At 38.8% G+C, this 17,563-nt stretch overlaps 2 protein-coding genes and 5 non-coding genes across 7 annotated transcripts; 6 read left to right on the top strand and 1 right to left on the bottom strand.

The window, feature by feature from the left end:
* Nucleotides 1–432: 432 nt before the first annotated feature.
* Nucleotides 433–4,471, bottom strand: LOC124145556 (mediator of RNA polymerase II transcription subunit 22-like). The gene is made up of 4 exons (XM_046515376.2): nucleotides 4,326–4,471; nucleotides 3,740–3,925; nucleotides 3,190–3,270; nucleotides 433–946 (listed from the first exon to the last, which is right to left on the bottom strand). The coding sequence occupies exons 2-4, from the start codon at nucleotides 3,863–3,865 to the stop codon at nucleotides 728–730; spliced, it is 426 nt and encodes a 141-aa protein (XP_046371332.1). The 5' UTR covers nucleotides 3,866–3,925; nucleotides 4,326–4,471; the 3' UTR covers nucleotides 433–727.
* On the top strand, nucleotides 4,462–16,112 carry LOC124145509 (60S ribosomal protein L7a-like). The gene is made up of 7 exons (XM_046515290.2): nucleotides 4,462–4,512; nucleotides 5,176–5,293; nucleotides 6,411–6,560; nucleotides 6,858–7,078; nucleotides 11,579–11,709; nucleotides 12,225–12,294; nucleotides 15,964–16,112. The coding sequence occupies exons 1-7, from the start codon at nucleotides 4,510–4,512 to the stop codon at nucleotides 16,066–16,068; spliced, it is 798 nt and encodes a 265-aa protein (XP_046371246.2). The 5' UTR covers nucleotides 4,462–4,509; the 3' UTR covers nucleotides 16,069–16,112.
* Nucleotides 6,714–6,791, top strand: LOC124145563. The gene has a single exon (XR_006862572.1). It is a non-coding gene; the product is annotated as a small nucleolar RNA SNORD24 (small nucleolar RNA).
* Nucleotides 8,088–8,160, top strand: LOC124145560. The gene has a single exon (XR_006862570.1). It is a non-coding gene; the product is annotated as a small nucleolar RNA SNORD36 (small nucleolar RNA).
* Nucleotides 9,242–9,314, top strand: LOC124145562. The gene has a single exon (XR_006862571.1). It is a non-coding gene; the product is annotated as a small nucleolar RNA SNORD36 (small nucleolar RNA).
* LOC124145564 lies at nucleotides 12,070–12,145 on the top strand. The gene has a single exon (XR_006862573.1). It is a non-coding gene; the product is annotated as a small nucleolar RNA SNORD24 (small nucleolar RNA).
* On the top strand, nucleotides 13,430–13,500 carry LOC124145559. Its single transcript, XR_006862569.1, has one exon. It is a non-coding gene; the product is annotated as a small nucleolar RNA SNORD36 (small nucleolar RNA).
* Nucleotides 16,113–17,563: the final 1,451 nt, after the last annotated feature.

Genomic DNA, 17,563 nt, shown 5'->3' with positions numbered 1-17,563 from the left:
CCCCAGACAATCTTGTAACTGACATCATGAGGATTGATCTATTGTTGTTGATGAATAGTTGGAACAAACACAGATCTGAATTGTAGGTGATTTATTCATTGATGATATTTACAATGAACATGTACACATTTAATAAAAGTTTGTATCAAATGCTGTCATAAAGAAAAAGCATGAAAGATACAATACAATACTCGTTACTCAAATTGTCAAGTAACAGTAGTGTTCATTTCGAATAAACACAATTGATTCACTGATTTCTGCCTGGTTCATCCATTGTACATATTAACACAATTCAGACGTTTCGGTTCAATTTGTTATGGATTCTGGGCATAGTCAACACTAATGACATATCACTGGAAGAGAGAAAGCTCTCTGCTTACTGGCTATAGAATGTATGCAAACTGTTCTGTGCAATTTTTCCATGTTTTTTTCCCCAAAATATGTAAAGATCTATTATTGTTAGGTAATTTACTATTGTTGAGGATTGGTCAGAAAAATACAAGGCCTTTCTAAAGCACAAAATCCAATTAAGAGGCCTTTTCAAGGCAAAATTGAAACACTTTTAAAGACAAGCCTAAAAATTGAAAGCCTTTTCAAACCCTGATTACCCTAAAATAATTCAACCAAACTTGTTATTTTGCTCAAATACATTTTCTCCAACATCAATACCAGCTTGATTTTAAAAACCCACACGAAGCAATACACTTGTTTGACCTTGACCTCATTGCTATTTATAGACAGAAGAGTAATACTCGTCTTCAAGCTCATATAGATCCGTGGCCATCTCATCTCGGAGGACCATGAGTTTAGCGTCGACCTCACTCTGCATGTGTTTGTATAGCTGTGTGTTCTGGGAGATTGACTCATTCACTGACGGGAAATCATTCAGTATTAAAAACTGTTTTAAGTCCGACACAAGTTTCATCAAGGATTCACCTGCTCTCACCTGAAAAAGGTAAAAAGACACATCACAACTAAACTGGAAGAGAGAACATATTGCGCATAAAGCGGAATTGAATTGGTTGCTCATAGCCAGAATCACATCAACATTTTTACGACAGCTTTTTCTCAGGCAATGCTTTTGATACACTGGAGGGGGCAGTTAACCTGTTATTTTATTGATATGGAAGTCAAATTACTACCCAAACTTACTGTACAAACAGTGTCTGAAATTGGCACTAGTCCTGTTGTCCTTGCCAAACTTCCCAGTAGTTAAGGTATCATAAGGCCTAGTAGAAATGTGCCATTTGTAAGTGTTTTGCTGTTTGTTATCATTATAAGGACAAGTGGACGAAAAATGTTAGTTTCTACCACTGAGAAACAATCTCATTAAAATCAGATCCTTTACTGGATATGGAAATTACTACCCAAACTTACTGTAGAAACAATCTCATTTAAATCAGATCCTTTACTAGATATGGAAGTCAAATTACTACCCAAACTTACTGTACAAACAATCTCATTAAAATCAGATCCTTTACTTCTGTTCAGTACCTCTCTGCGTGGAAAACTGAGGACACCTTCATAGAAGGTCATGGCAGGTGAACTCTAAATGAACTTTGACCACAGTGTGAGGTGAAATTGGGTTTTAATTGGGCATGTGTGTGTGTGTGGCTGCTTGTACTAGTCCAGACTGATGTCGATTTATAGTGCTAGCTCACTAAGATACCATGCCACGGTTTAACATGAATACCCCACTCAGACACAGTATACTGACTCCCAGCCGACCAGTCCTTGTTTTAGCCCCTTAATGCAGGGCACAAGAAAGGGTAACAACAAGTACCATCTTTTAACGTCTTTTGGAATGATGCGGCCGTGGATCGAACCTTGGACCCTGGACCTTCCGCTCTCCGGACGCTCTACCACAAGACCACGGAGGGGGTCCAGTCTAAAAGAAGGATGCCTGGCTTCCTGAGCCAATCAGATGGCAGCTTTCCAAATTGATCCCACCCATTTGTCACCACTAGCCCCTTTCCATAACCAGCAAGAAGACTCGACCCTCTATCGATGAATGTTTTGTGCGAAAATAATAATTTTTTTATTTTACATATGTCTTGCATCTAAAAATATACCCAACATACAGCTTAATATGTTCAAGCATGCTGTATAATACCTTAAGTCACGATGTGTTTTGAATAGCTTCTGGAAAATATATACATAGGAAAAATATATGTGAATCATTACGCCACGAGTTGACAATTCTTTAAGCTATGCCCGCTTGCGCTTAGATGGAACCCAGTTGCAAAAAATGGCCAGGAGAGGGGCACAGGTCACTATTCGGCTTATCCCGGAATAACACCAGTTGGTCACGAATGTGATCCCACCATGAAATTTGGAGTGTACATGAAAACCCACACAGAACCCAAATACATGTATTCCTTTGGTGGTACTCCATGTTGGATGTAGATGCTGTGGGCTCAGACACAACAGGGTGTATAAATTATTCACACTACACAGCCTTTATTGTGTATTATTTATATTTCGAATTGTTTAGAAAGTTCACTGATGTAACCTTCTATGGAGGGGTAGTCACATATTCATGCAGAGGCATCGTATCCTTGTAAAAGATTTGATTTCCTGACATTGCTGTAGAGTAAGTGAGATGGGTTTAACACCACTTTTAACAATATTTCAGTTATTATATCATGGCATGTCAGCTTGATATGGGAGGAAAACCCCAAGTGATGCAGGTCTCAGACATCTACCACTTTGGATTAAACCCACGAGCACAGGCATGGTGCTGACAAACCTAGAAACATAAACATGGCAGACCAGGATTCAATCCCTCGGTCAAAGGTTTCTGACTCAGCATGCTCAGCCCAAAGGACACGAGTCTGTATAACATATTGTGCCACATACAAAAGCTTTTCTTTTTCAAAGAATTATATAGCTATTGTTCAAAGTTTTTACACCAAGCTTACAAGTTTTAACAATAAATCTTATTCAAATCATATCTTTTACTCCAACTTGATACCCTTCTTGATGGGTATCATGGCGGAGGACACAAGGATTGGTCGACAATATAACATCAATGTGGGAGACCCAGATCTGAGCTCAGAAGAAGAATTTGTTGATCATTTTTAACAATAACGAAAGAAACAATGATCATGACAATGATGATGGTTCACAAAAGCACACACTGGCTCTTTCCCTGCCAGCTAGGTGAGCTAAACATGGCTGACAACTTACAATGTTGGCTGCTCGGACCTGCATCTCATACTGGTCCTGTTCACTCTGGGTTGCGCGAGATATCTGTGAATCCTCTTCAAGCTGACGAAAATAAGGATGACCAAATTAGGGCTTTCATGTATTAGAAATTAAGGAGGCACAACTGCTGGCGAGGTATCTTGGTTTTAATGACTTAGCATGTCATTTACATGGTTTGAACTAATTATTATCTAACAACCTCATATCTTCTCCAAACGATTTAATACCCGGTTTAACAAGTTTAAACAACCTTGTATCTTATTTAAACTAATTTGCATCTCATTATGTTTGCTTATATTTTCTCCATTACACAACCTGGAATCTGTTTTTTATAAACAACTTATTATTTTGATAAATCGTTTTGGCATCATAATTAGACATTCTAGTTAATTCAGAATGTCAATTTAAGATGATAGTACAATGGGGTTTTTCAAAATTGGTCATATTTGGCATACGTATCAGAAAAATGTAATTTGCATTGGAAAAATAGCCATAACCAGCTCTGGTGTAAATAAACCCTGTTCTGACTTACACGTGCCAACTTGATAATCTCTGTAAAGTTGTCCAACATGGAACGGATGTCATCTTTTAAACGTTTGGTGTAAGACTTCAGAAGAGCATCCTTACTTTGGGGCATTGACCGGGTGTGTTGGGACATGATTCAGCTCGATAATACAAGCACAAATGATGGAATTTAATTATTGTCAGTGTCCTCTTCCTGTAATATAAATGAATCAATGTGAAAAAAAGTATGGTAAATGTATCAATGTTTTAATGAAGTGAGCATGGTGGTGAAGAATGCAATATTTGACATCAGACATGCTATTAAAAACAGTATATTATTTGGTAGGGTTCGATCCTGTGCTCGTCTGAGAATAGTATATTTCAGGAAGGACTAGTGTCGTGAAATTTCCTTGTGGATTGCCACTTTCATTATTTGTTTGATGGTAATTTCGTACATGATGTAGCAGATTATTTTCGGAACAGAGCTCTTATATCTTGTATTATTAGGCCTATAGTATGCCGAATAATAATCTGTTTCTGCAACTTTCTCGAATCATTTGGTGGGGTTAATCGAGGTTTTTAATATGTCGATAGATGGATAATGTATAAGTTACCTGAAATTACAAATAAAAGTCGCATATTATTTAGTTACTCTTCATCTGTGTACGAAAGCCAAAGCCTTTATCCACATTATTTAGAGAGTATTTGAAACCGGAAACAACTATTCTCTATTATCTCCCTTTAGTCTCGCGTTCTACGTCAAACAACGAGATTTCGGCCTTTTCTCGGCCAACCAACATGGTGGGTGCTTACGTTTTTCAGTAGGGAGGACAATCAGGCAACATCTCCACTTCAGCCTCACATAAATAACTATTTATCGTGTTGTATACATTAAACATTGATTGTTCTGTATAGCTGTGACAACATTTTGACACGCCTGCAGTTGGTGTGACCAAATAATCGAAATGAGAAAAGGGGTAAACATGCCTCGTAATCTGGAGTACACACGCTTGTATATTGTCGTTCATCCTTTCTGAGATCGTTGCCTTTCCAATTTATGGAGAATTAAGATGTCGTTTCGTGGTTTTAATCAAAATCAGCAAAACTGCTCAATTTGAAGGATGTAACAAGGTAAATGTGTTTCGCAGTTAGGTGTTACGTGAGTTGTGCCATAGTTATGGACATGTTTAAGAACGTTCAGCCATTCATCAGCTGGCGATGTATGCATATAAAATACGCTTTCCTCCTTGCCAATGCTATCTTGAGTTTATTTTCTTTGTACTGCGGTGATGAAGACTATACCATTATTCGCAGTTTCCACAGAGAGGGTGAAACCTCGAAGATGGCAAACACCTTCCTTGGATGTCTGAGCAGTCTTTTAGTTTAACATAAACATGTCATCACAAAAGAAATTGATAGAGATCTACCTGTTTTATGAAATTCTTTTATGATTCTTTTATCTAGCCGAAACCTAAAAAGGGCAAGAAGAAGATAGCGGCAGCACCTTTGCTGTCGAAAAAGGTTGAGCCAAAAACAGTGGTCAACCCTCTTTTTGAAAAGAGGCCAAAGAACTTTGGAATTGGTGAGTATTGATGCTGACGAGGCAAGTTATGAATGGAGCCATTGCACAGGGATAGAAATTAACCTAGAAAATCTACTAGGCTGAATAGTGATAATATATAGGAACACTCGCAAAGTGTTTTAAACATTTTACCAATCCTTTGGATACCTTAAACATTGGTGAAACTGGCTGTGGCTAACAGGTTAGTCCAAATTTTATCCTTGTTCCTGTATGCTGTTACATCATCTATATGATGAGAATCATGATTGAAGTAGGTGCTTTTAATGCATGGTTCATCATAGGTGCCACTGAAATCATATTACTGAGATAGCATGGTTGCAGTGATGAAGCTTTTTATCCATTATTCGCAGTTTCCACAGAGAGGGTGAAACCTCAAAGATGGTAAATTCCTTCCTTGGATGTCTGAGCAACCATGTTTTCTTAAAATATTAGGGATCACCTGGATGGCAATATTACTGGGGGATATCTACGAGTTGCAAGGATTTGCATGCTTTTTCCAAGTGTTGATAATAATTTTCCTGGATGTTGTGCAGCGTTTAGGAGACCCGATACTGATCAGTGTCTAGGTTGAATTGTGTAAGTTTGTACCCAACTGTTAATTCATTGGCTGTCAAGCAAGCATGATTAACATGCTATAATCTGGTTAGTCTAACATGGGAACTAGCTGCTTTTTGGAAATTCATAAACTCTCTGGCTGTAAGGGTTTGCCTCAAGATATTGTTAAAAAAAATGCATCTTGCTCAAAATACATTGTGTATGTTGAATTAGTAATTTGTGGATGTAAGACACTATTGGTTATTTTGGTAATAGACCTCCTCCTGCCTGATTACAGATACATTTTTAATCCCTGTAATTATAAAGTAATGATAAATGTGTTATTTATATTGTGTAACATCAGTTTACATTCTTCTACAATTGTACCACTTGCGACAATTTGTGAAGTGATTGCGATGATGAAGACCTTTCCACTATTCGCAGTTTCCACAGAGAGGGTGAAACCTCAAAGATGGTAAATTCCTTCCTTGGATGTCTGAGCAATTATTCACATCAGTTTGTGACAGTTTGTTGAAGTTTGTTTGCAGTTTGTAATATTGTTTGTTGCATTTGTAATTTATAGGTCAGGATATCCAGCCCAAACGTGACCTTAGCCGATTTGTGAGATGGCCCAAATACATTAGACTCCAACGTCAGTTCGCTGTCTTGAAGCAGCGTCTGAAGGTTCCCCCTCCACTCAACCAGTTCACACAGGCTCTCGACAGACAGACAGGTAAGAATTTCAAGTTTTAACATTGAGATTGTTATGGTTCTATGTTAGTAGCAGACTTATGTGTCAGCAGTCAATTCTTGAAAAATTTGTTGAAGATAGTCAAAGGGGCAGTGTTTAACTGAAGCTCCAGTTCCCTTATTTTCATGTATTTCCAAGCAGTGATGCAAACAAACATTTGCTATCTTGAAAAATGTTGAAGACATTTAATCTACCACCTAGATCTCTGAGCTTGGAATTAAATACCAGTCCTTTCACACTGAGTGTGTTGGCATAGGTACAATATGAAACTTATTTCAGCTACCCAGCTGTTCAGACTGTTGGACAAGTACAAGCCTGAGACCAAGCAGCAGAAGAAGGCTCGTCTCGGTGCCCGTGCTGCTGACCGTGCTTCAGGGAAGGAAGATGCGCCCACAAAGCGCCCTCCAGTTGTGCGATCTGGTGTCAACACAGTTACAACTCTTATCGAGTCCAAGAAAGCCCAGCTGGTTGTCATCGCACATGATGTAGACCCAATCGAGGTGAGAACTGCAAAGCTTCTCAATCATTTATGAAAATAATGTGGATAACAGTGAGGTACAATACATGCTGGCTAGTACATGTGGACATCTTGCCTTATCTGTTCAGATCTAATGGACAAGAATATAACTGAAAGGTTACAAATTGTGCTTCTTCATAGGTTTTGTATAACATTATTTCCACACTGAATGTAGCGCTGGCAATGATGATAGACAGTACAAATGAGTACACCGTTGATTATAATCAAATTTTCCGTTCCAATTGGCTGTCTGAGTTTGCGTTCTTAAAGTGTCAGATGTACTTTAGAAGTCGGTGATCAAATCCCCTGGATGTTCTTGGACCTTCATGTTCTACTTTGCTTATGCTCATGAGATCTGAATGAACAGCGTTAGAAACTAACAGTTTTAGACCACTAGTCCTTATAATGCTAACATATAGCAAAACCCTTAAAAGGGCAAATTTCTACTAGTCCTTATGATACCTTAACTATTGGGCAGTTTGGTAAGGACTATAGGACTAGTGCTGATGAATATGGAAATAGGACTCTGATGTAACCCTTGTCGTGATTCTGGAACACAATATGTCCCTTGAACCGCATACCTGTCACAAGCGTTATCTACTATTTTGTTTGTGTGGTCACTCTTTCAATGGGCTGAGTGCATCATACTGAGTTAGAACGTGAAAATCCGGCTTAGATTGGTCTTCAGCAACCCATTCTTGACATTCGAGGCGACCAGCGGGATCAGATGGTCAGGCTCACTGACTTGCTTGGTGCATGTCATCTTATCCCAATTTCGGAGATAGTTGCTCATGATGTCAATAACAGGATTGTCTGGTCCAGACTCGATTATTCACAGAAAGCTGTCATATAGTTGGAATATTTTTGAGTGTAACGGACAACAGACAAAACATAACCTGGATTGATCACTGTTAATGCGATCAGTCACACTGGTTCGCATAAACCAAACCACCCTGATATACTATATTATGGCTTATATTATGGCAGTTGTCTTGCAATGATGGTTATAACTTCTACAGAATGCTTATGTTGATCACAAACTCGAGCTTTTTAAATCTGAGCAAGAACCTGCAGATATATCACCAGTCATAGTGTAAAGTAGCAACTCAAATGGTGCCAGAAGATTGGCCCAGGTTGTGGTCTTGGTATCTAAGTGCAATATGCATGCTTGTCTGGGAATTGCCAAAGGGGTGTATTTCTAAAATAAGCCAATCAGCATGGGGGAAATTTATTTTGCACGACTTTGAATTTTTGGGGAAGGATCTGACAATAGTATGCAGTTTGTGCAAGAATATTTTTTAAAACAAGTACAAATTTGGCTCCTTAGCTTCATTTTCAGTAGAATTTAGTGTTATATGTACTATTAGCTGAACTTTTTAGACTGAAAGGTTTAACTAGGTTTTTGCTTCAGACTTTGCTAAATTGGAATTGTGGCAAAATTGGAATTTTCTGACTTAAATTCTCACGAACCCTGGACTTTTAAGTGACATAGTAGTTTTCATGAAGGTGAATCTCCATGTTTGTTGAATTAAGATCTAGACTTATGTTCAAATTTTAGTCACTTTGCATCATTGTCATCAATAGTCTACACTTTCTTCACATGGGTTACTGCGGGGCGGGGGGAATGAAAACTCTTGAATGGTTGCGATGATGAAGCTTTTATCCATTATTCGCAGTTTCCACAGAGAGGGTGACACCTCAAAGATGGCAAATTCCTTCCTTGGATGTCTGAGCAACCATTTTAAGAATTGTCATTATGTACATGAGTAAGAGGCGACTAACGGGATCCGGTGGTCAGGTTCGCTGACTTGGTTGATGCATGTCATCTTATCCCAATTTCAGCGATAGATGCTCAGTGGATTGCCTGATCCAGACTAGATTATTCACAGAAAGCTGTCATATTCAGTATAGTTGGAATATTTTTGAGTGCAACGAACAACAGACGAAACATACTCCGGATGTATCACTGTTAATGGAATCAGTCACACTGGTTCGCATAAACCAAACTGCTTTTTACACGCCACCCTGATATGCTCTATTATTGCTGATTATGTTGTGAAACATTCTAAATGTATGGAACATAAAAGGGCAAATTGTATTTTTTATAGAACTACACATTAGTTGACATTAAACATCTGCAGTTGTCTTGCAATGATGGTTATAACTTCTACAGAATGCTTATGTTGATCACAAACTCGAGCTTTTTAAATCTGAGCAAGAACCTGCAGATATATCACCAGTCATAGTTTAAAGTAGCAACTCAAATGGTGCCAGAAGATTGGCCCAGGTTGTGGTCTTGGTATCTAAGTGCAATATACATGCTTGTCAGGGAATTGCCAAAGGGGTGTATTTCTAAAATACCCCACATGGGTACAATGTGTGAAGCCCATTTCTGGTGTCCCCCGCCGTGATGTTGCTGGAATATTGCTATAAGTGGCGTAAAACCATACTCACTATTTCTAAAATAAGCCAATCAGCATATGGGGGGGGGGGGATTTTATTTTGCACGTCTTTGAATTTTTTGGGAAGCATCTGACAATAGAATGCCTAGCAGTCTGTGCAAAAAACATTTTCAAGTACAAGTACAAATCCTTAGCTTCATTTTCAGTAGAATTTAGTGTTATATGTACTATTAGCTGAACTTTTTATACCGAAAAGTTTAACTAGGCTTTTGCTAAATTGGAATTTTCTGATTGAAATTCTCACGAACCCTGGACTTTTAAGTGACTAGTAGTTTTCATGAAGGTGAATGTCCATGTTTGTTGAATTAAGATCTAGACTTACGTTCAAATTTTAGTCACTTTGCATCATTGTCATCAATAGTCTACATTTTCTTCACATGGGTTACTGCGGGGGGAATGAAAACTCTTGAATGGTTCAATGATGAAGCTTTTATCCATTATTCGCAGTTTCCACAGAGAGGGTGACACCTCAAAGATGGCAAATTCCTTCCTTGGATGTCTGAGCAACCATTTTAAGAATTGTCATTGTCTACATGAGTAAGAGGCGACTAACGGGATCGGGTGGTCAGGTTCGCTGACTTGGTTGATGCATGTCATCGATTCCAATTGCGTGGATAGATGCTCATGTTGTCAATCACAGGATTGTCTGGTCCAGACTCGATTATTTACAGACCGCCGTCATATTGCTGAGTGCGGCGTTAAACAACAAACAACATTGTCTATACGACATGGTAGAGCATGGTTAAACAGTTTCAGTGAGGAATCCTTTACTTGACATTACTTACTGTTCTTCTGGTAAATAGTGAGATTGTCTATGTGAATGATTTCTGCTGTTGTCAACAAACATCGCTGTTCATGAATTTCTTAAAGAAGGAAATATTAAGTTAGTAGCTTGTCTGGCACAGTTCTGATGACAAACCAACACTGCTAATATTTATTATTCAGGGTTTTCTGCCAATCATTAATGTGCATCAAGTATTCACAAGAGCATGGTTTCAATGCAGAAAATATTTGAGCGGTCTATGCGAACATTATTGAATTAATCTTTATCAGTGATTTGAAAAGTCAGTCTTTACTAAGTTCATGTCATTCGTAAGAGATGACTTGGTTGATGCATGTCATTGTATCCAAATTGTTAAGATCGATGCTCATGTCAATCATTGGATTATCTTGTCCAGGCTGAATTATTTACAGATCGATGTCATATAGCTGGAATATTGCTGAGTGCTGTGTTAAGCAACAAACAAAACATCATTAGTAATATTACTGTAGAAGTTCATTGATTGATGTGAATGTCATGTAAGAATTAATGTTTTGCATGCCATTGTTTAGTATGGCTGGACCCTCCTATCTATGACAACAGTTTAACTGAAATTTTATTTCCACGGAGTTGATAGAGCTTGTTTTCTTGCCATGATGTTACTCGAATTTCTTCACCAGAATCCTCTGTTGAAAACATGACCTGCTGAGCAAGATTACCAGCCCCTATGTTAGTCTAAATACTATAACTGTACTGTTGTTGATCGGATTACCAGCCCCTATGTTAGTCTAAGTACTATAACTGTACTGTTGTTGATCGGATTACCAGCCCCTATGTTAGTCTAAGTACTATAACTGTACTGTTGTTGATCGGATTACCAGCCCCTATGTTAGTCTAAGTACTATAACTGTACTGTTGTTGACCGGATTACCAGCCCCTATGTTAGTCTAAGTACTATAACTGTACTGTTGTTGATCGGATTACCAGCCCTTATGTTAGTCTAAATACTATAACTGTACTGTTGTTGATCGGATTACCAGCCCCTATGTTAGTCTAAGTACTATAACTGTACTGTTGTTGATCGGATTACCAGCCCCTATGTTAGTCTAAATACTATAACTGTACTGTTGTTGATCGGAATACCAGCCCCTATGTTAGTCTAAATACTATAACTGTACTGTTGTTGATCGGATTACCAGCCCCTATGTTAGTCTAAATACTATAACTGTACTGTTGTTGATCAGATTGATCTTCTCTGCAGTTGGTGCTGTTCATGCCGGCGCTGTGCAGGAAGATGGGCGTCCCCTACTGTATCGTGAAGGGCAAGGCTCGTCTTGGGCGTGTCGTACACAGGAAGACGGCTACATGTCTAGCTCTCACCACTGTCAACTCGTAAGTCATGCACTGAAGTAATGTTTAAAAGTTGTTGCTAGCAACAGGGATTTATCTACAACAAAGTGGCAGATGTTGTGCCTGACATCTGCAGCAAATGCCCATGAAACATCCCAAATTGCAGCGTAATTTCACATTCATGTTATATGACTTTGTAGAGGCAACTTGTATTTCACTGATAGGACCATTAAAGAGGAAGATGCTGAGCTTGACTTCATTGCATTAAATGCATTGTTAAATACCTGAATTAAATAAAATACAATTTTAAAAATCCCAAATTTGAACAAAATGTATTTTGTCCCGAATTTAATTTGTAACAGCAGTCTTTACTTAGAATAGAAAGTAGAATTGTATGTTTCCAAGCTGTGATGATGTCAAAATTTGCTATCTGGAAAATGCTGAAGACATTTAATCTACCACCTAGATCTCTGAGCTTGGAATGCCTCTTGTTTTTCAATGATTGATTTCTTTTAGGTGTACTACATGTTTATTCCTGAATGCATTTATTTTTACAGAGAGGACAAGAGTCAACTTGGCAAACTTGTAGAATCAGTGAAGACAAACTTCAATGAAAGGAGTGAGGAGGTAAAAATAATTGCTCATTAATAATGCCCTTAATCCAGCGTGCTTCAGCTAGTGGTCCCTATCATGATATTCCTGGAAAATTGCTGGATGTTGTTACACTACTTCATTATGACATGGCAGTGTTTAAATTAGGCATGGAAGTCGAGGGGTCCTTGTCAGAACCCTAATAGTAGAAGGTAAAGATTTATGGTGTCACTAGATTCAAACTAGAGCAAACGTAAAGGACTCCCCTTATTTTCGAACACTGCATAGTTAATAGGGAAAGGGTGAAGTGGTCAAGGGATTCAATACTGGTTTTGGCGCTTGGCAATGATGATAAACCGTTTGAATGAGTACACCGTTGATTATAATCAAATTTTCCGTTCCAATTGGCTGTCTGAGTCTGCGCCCGTTAAATGTGTTTGATGTACTTTAGTTCCCATGGTTACCCTTGACTAAAGAGATACTTGACTGCTGTGATCTCTACTTGCTCTTGTTGAAGAAAGTGGACAGAATATATGGGGCAGTTTGTTTGCCTCATAAAGCATGTGCACGTCTTGCCGCAATCCCCCTATAGATACAGTATGTGAAGTTAAACCCTGGTGTAAAACCATACTCACTCATGTTACCATGGTGACTAGTATTTGAAAGCTGATGTCACTGATAACATAAGATGCAGTATTTAAAGGGAGCATGAAAGTTGGTGTCCTTGTCATGGCCCTCATGTTAAAAGTTCATGATTTGGGGGTTCCTTAGATTCAAATAGGAGCAAACCTCAAGGATCCCCGGCCCCTCCGTTAGTTTCGAACACTGACATGGAACTATGAATGCAGAGCCAGTTTAGCAGTTTGTAAGGCCCTTACAAACTGCTAAACTGGCTGTATACTCCTAAGAGATCTGATAATGCCAAAGGAATATACACTGATTTGTTAACCAGGGCCACGTTCCACATAGTGGTCTTAGCGCTACGATTATGGTAAATCTATGTTAAAGTATAGGAGTAATGGTCATCTTAGCGCTGAGATCGCTTTGAGGAAGTGGGTCCAGGATAATATTTATAGCGGTATGTGTTGTGTGGAATTGACGTTAGTTGAATGTGCATCATCACCGTTGTTGTGGAATGCACTGTAGGTTGTCGACATCTCTTAAGAACATTCTGCAGTGATGATCTACTTTACCTGACAGTTCATGAAGAACATACATTTGAGCTTTTTAACCCTGAGCAGATGTTCTAAGTGATCGCCAACATTTACCCAGCATTGATGCTGTCAGTTTTATCTGTGAGGGCTAGGAGCATGGTGATTAGTTTTGACTGCTCCTGCTATCTTCAGCAATTACAGTTTACAGTTACTTCCCTTGCAGCGTTGGCAATTTTGTAGTTGATTGGACAGCGTTACAGTGACTAGGCCACCCTCCAAATATTGACTATCATAATTAAAGTATACATGTACATCAGTCCTTACTCTTCTTTTGTAGAAGGGGTCCCCTAAGAACTCTAAGTAGCAATATTAATTGAATTAATGAATTTAATCAGTTTAAAGTAATTTAATTAGTTTCAACCTTAATAACAAGGCTCTGTTTGGTTTTAAAGTCGATTATGTTTAAAGCAAAACTTTTAAACCAGAGCTACAGGAGACGAAATTTCAATGTTTCAATTACAAAAGAATTGGCAGCTAAAACTGATCGAATAGTAACCAATAATGTCGTGAGTTTGTTAGCATATGGAGGCGATGGGATAGCCTTGGTGTTAACCCTTTTGCTCATTATACTAAAGGCCTGGGTTTGAGTTAGTGAAAGTGAAACGAGGAATTCTGAAGTGAAAACCAGAGTATCTTCCCGTTTATTTTGTACACAAAGCTGTGATGTCACTCTTCATTGTATATGATCAACATGATTCACTCCTTGGCTGTGTCTGAGCTTTGTCCCTGCACAAACTAGGTACATGGGGCCCAGTCTTCATTGTTAGGTAAGACTTGAGTGCTGGAGCAGTTCGTCAAATCTGTCAGAACGATTATGGGAAAAAAAAAATAGTTATCTGCATAGCAGTTAGTCTCCATATGATAACATGGCAGATAGTACATAAGATACAAACTAGAGAAAAAGAACTGCAAATTGGTCCATTTAATCTGACTGGCTATCATTTTTAAATAGTATTTAGGAGGCTACAAAAACAATACAATTAAATAGGTGCTGGTCATTTCCTCTAAAGTGGTGATCAGCTGCTAGTGATATCGTACAACATGTGGGAGGATGTGTTTTTAATTAGAAGATACAATGTGAAATGTCAGAATTGAAAGTGCTGGCTGTGATGATTACAATGAGGATGAATATTACTGATTTTAATCAAATTTTCCGTTCCAATTGGCTGTCTGAGTCTGCACTTACAAAAAATGGATGTCTTTGCAATGGGAAGCATTTCCTAGTTTTAGTAGATCGACATGGCTGACTGTAGCATGTTACCTTTTGTTTTGAAGTCAGTATTATGGGAACCACACAATTTCGGTAGCTATAGAAGCAACCAATAAGTGTTACATGGAGGATTTGTTGTTACCTGCTTTAGCAGTCCTCATGAATAAAGGTCCTTCATAGGTATTTAATAGTTACTTGGACCTTTTAATGGATAACAAGTTCTGTATTCGTGGTGTTTGTAAGAACATTTCAGGGCTACTGCTTGACCCATCATCAGAATTTTCAACAGTACAAATTTATGCAGACATGGACACTGTTCTACAATTGTTTACAAACTCCTCAGCAATATTCCAGCTATATGATGGCTATCTGTAAATAATCGAGTCTGGACCAGCCAATCCAGTGATTGACATCATGGGCAACTAATTAAGACCTATTCTTCCCCGGATCTTCATGGTACCACTGTTCTACAAAGCAGTATTGACACTGACATTGTATGGGAGAATGCCATAATGCTGAGATCGCTTAGGGGGAACAGGACCTCTGCCTTCGTCCACACAAAGCAGTGATGTCACTCTTCATTGTATATGATCTTTATGATTCACTCCTTGGCTGTGTCTGAGCTTGTGTGGACTACTAACACATCTGCAGGATGATAGACAGTAGGACTTGATGTATGATGTATAGTATTGATACTTGCTTTTGAAAATAGAGTACAGACTTTTCTAGTATATTAAGTTAATCAGAGGTTTCTCAGTCATAACCACTCTCCAATGTCATATGGTTGTCTCGCTGTGGTGATTCCATGTTATGAATGGCAGATTTGGTGGCTTGTCTGAATGCATGTTGTTGCACCATGATTGCTTGAATTGTTAATCATGCCAATACTTGTTTGTCTGACCCAGACTCATCAATTAATTTGAAGTGATATGCCATGTATTGCTGACAATTCGTCTTCAGCAGCCCATGTGAGAGCTGTGTAACAGGATTGGATGGTCAGGTTCGCCAACTTGTTTGATGCATGTCTTTTTATCCCAATTGCGTAGAATGATGCTCATGATGTCAATCATTGGATCGTCTAGTCCAGACTCTATTATGTACATATATGCTTTCATATAGCTGGAATATTGCTGAGAACAGCTTTGTACAACAAACACAACAAAACAAAAAAAATACTTACAGAACGGAATATTGGTGAGTACAGTGGCTTTACAGACTGGGAATCCCACTATTTCCTGATATGTACGACTGAAATATTCAAATTATTTTCCTTTCTTTCAGATCCGCCGACACTGGGGTGGTGGTATCATGGGAGCCAAGTCACAAGCAAAGAGGGCCAAGTTCGAGAAGGCACGCGCAAAGGAGCTGGCACAGAAAATGATGTAATGCGCGAAAAATGTACATCAGAAAATAAATTAAGGGAAAAAATATATATGGTGTTTTCATTTGGTGTAAAGATACAGTATTGATGTGTAATGTGTATTAGACTAACATCTAGTCTCTGAAATGAACATATCGTACAGAAAAAAACAGTTGTTCAGTTATCTTAATAAAAGGGAGCCCAGTGACTCTTCATTTTCAGATACAGATACTGCAGTAATCTAGACTTGCCAAACATAGACTTGCATGGGCTACACTTAATGTTCCCTGTCTACCAGGAGTGATATTCCCCACTATTCAAATCACAGCAATAAGACATAAGGTGATCAGGACTACACAATGCCAACTGGGTGGTTTTTGCAATAGATTTCACAGTATTTGCTACTTCAGTTCAATTTTAAATTTTTGAAAACCCTGTCCATTCTTTTTGTTCACAACTTGTGCAGAGTTGTCCCCCTTTGCGATGTCCCACAGCATATTCTGATGCAGTCACAGCTCATCTCCCAAATGAGATCAGCTTTTGATCGGGTTGATTCCTATGGGTAATCTGGTGCACACACTCTTGTTGGTGGCAATCTCTTTACAATCGGATCTTTACGCCCATACCATGTCTCTGAGTGAAGAAATACCTCCATAGAAAGTTGGGTCTGGTGAACTTCTGTCAGCCACTGTTGAGGCTTCTAAGGATCTCCAAGCGAAGCATTCAGACAGCAATATAAAGAAAAGCAGCAGGGAGCAAAGAAACTATGGAATATGTACACACTTAAAATATATATTGCCACACAAATTACAAAGACACCTTAAAGGCCACCATGCTTGAAAGGGATCGGGTGGTTGGGCTCGCAGACTTGGTTTGATGCTTGTCATCGTATCCCAATTGCTCATGATATCAATCACTTGATTGTCTGGTCCAGACTCGATTATTTACACATCGCAGTCATATAGCTGAAATATTGCTGAGTGCTTTCAACTACAAACAAAGACAATCCCCATTAAGTTGCATCATAATAAGAACAGGGCATATTTCAATGGAACCAAACCGTAAATCATGCAGAAAATCCACTGAAAATGTATCAGATCCCTAGGCCTGCTTCTGAGGGTGTATATCGTTGCTGAATACTGTGAAAAGCGGCGTTAAAACTCACTCACTCACTCACTCACTCTGGCCCACTGCATCTGCGTATTGTATTGAATAATCAAAAAATTTAGAACTCGCAATTAAATTTTCAGATTTGTTCACATGAAAGATAATGATCGGTCGTTCCATCTCTTCCCCCGCATGTTCAAACAAGGACACAGACGACCATGACAGTACAGCAATGTTATACTGCCTCAAACAGTCAGTTATACAAAACGTTCAAGGTGTGGGCAGGCGCTATCCTGCTGCAACGTGACGTTGCATTTGCACAAAGGGTAGAACATGATCTCGAACGATGCCGTCCCTGTGGCGTACGTCATTCAAATTGCCTTAGCCAATGACGAGTTGTGTTTTGCGCGACGC

The sequence above is a fragment of the Haliotis rufescens genome, unplaced genomic scaffold, assembly GCF_023055435.1.
Source record: "Haliotis rufescens isolate VD_foot unplaced genomic scaffold, xgHalRufe1.0.p SCAF_8, whole genome shotgun sequence".
Lineage (NCBI taxonomy): Eukaryota > Metazoa > Mollusca > Gastropoda > Lepetellida > Haliotidae > Haliotis > Haliotis rufescens.
This window is presented reverse-complemented; position numbering and strand designations above follow the sequence as displayed.

Coding starts and splice junctions, on each gene's coding strand:
- LOC124145509 (XM_046515290.2), top strand. Junction 6,561..6,857: donor GGCTCTCGACAGACAGACAG/GTAAGAATTTCA, acceptor AACTTATTTCAG/CTACCCAGCTGTTCAGACTG. Junction 11,710..12,224: donor GCTCTCACCACTGTCAACTC/GTAAGTCATGCA, acceptor TTATTTTTACAG/AGAGGACAAGAGTCAACTTG.
- LOC124145556 (XM_046515376.2), bottom strand. CDS start 3,865: ATGTCCCAACACACCCGGTCAATGCCCCAAAGTAAGGATGCTCTTCTG. Junction 3,271..3,739: donor AGATTATCAAGTTGGCACGT/GTAAGTCAGAAC, acceptor TATTTTCGTCAG/CTTGAAGAGGATTCACAGAT. Junction 947..3,189: donor AGGTCCGAGCAGCCAACATT/GTAAGTTGTCAG, acceptor TACCTTTTTCAG/GTGAGAGCAGGTGAATCCTT.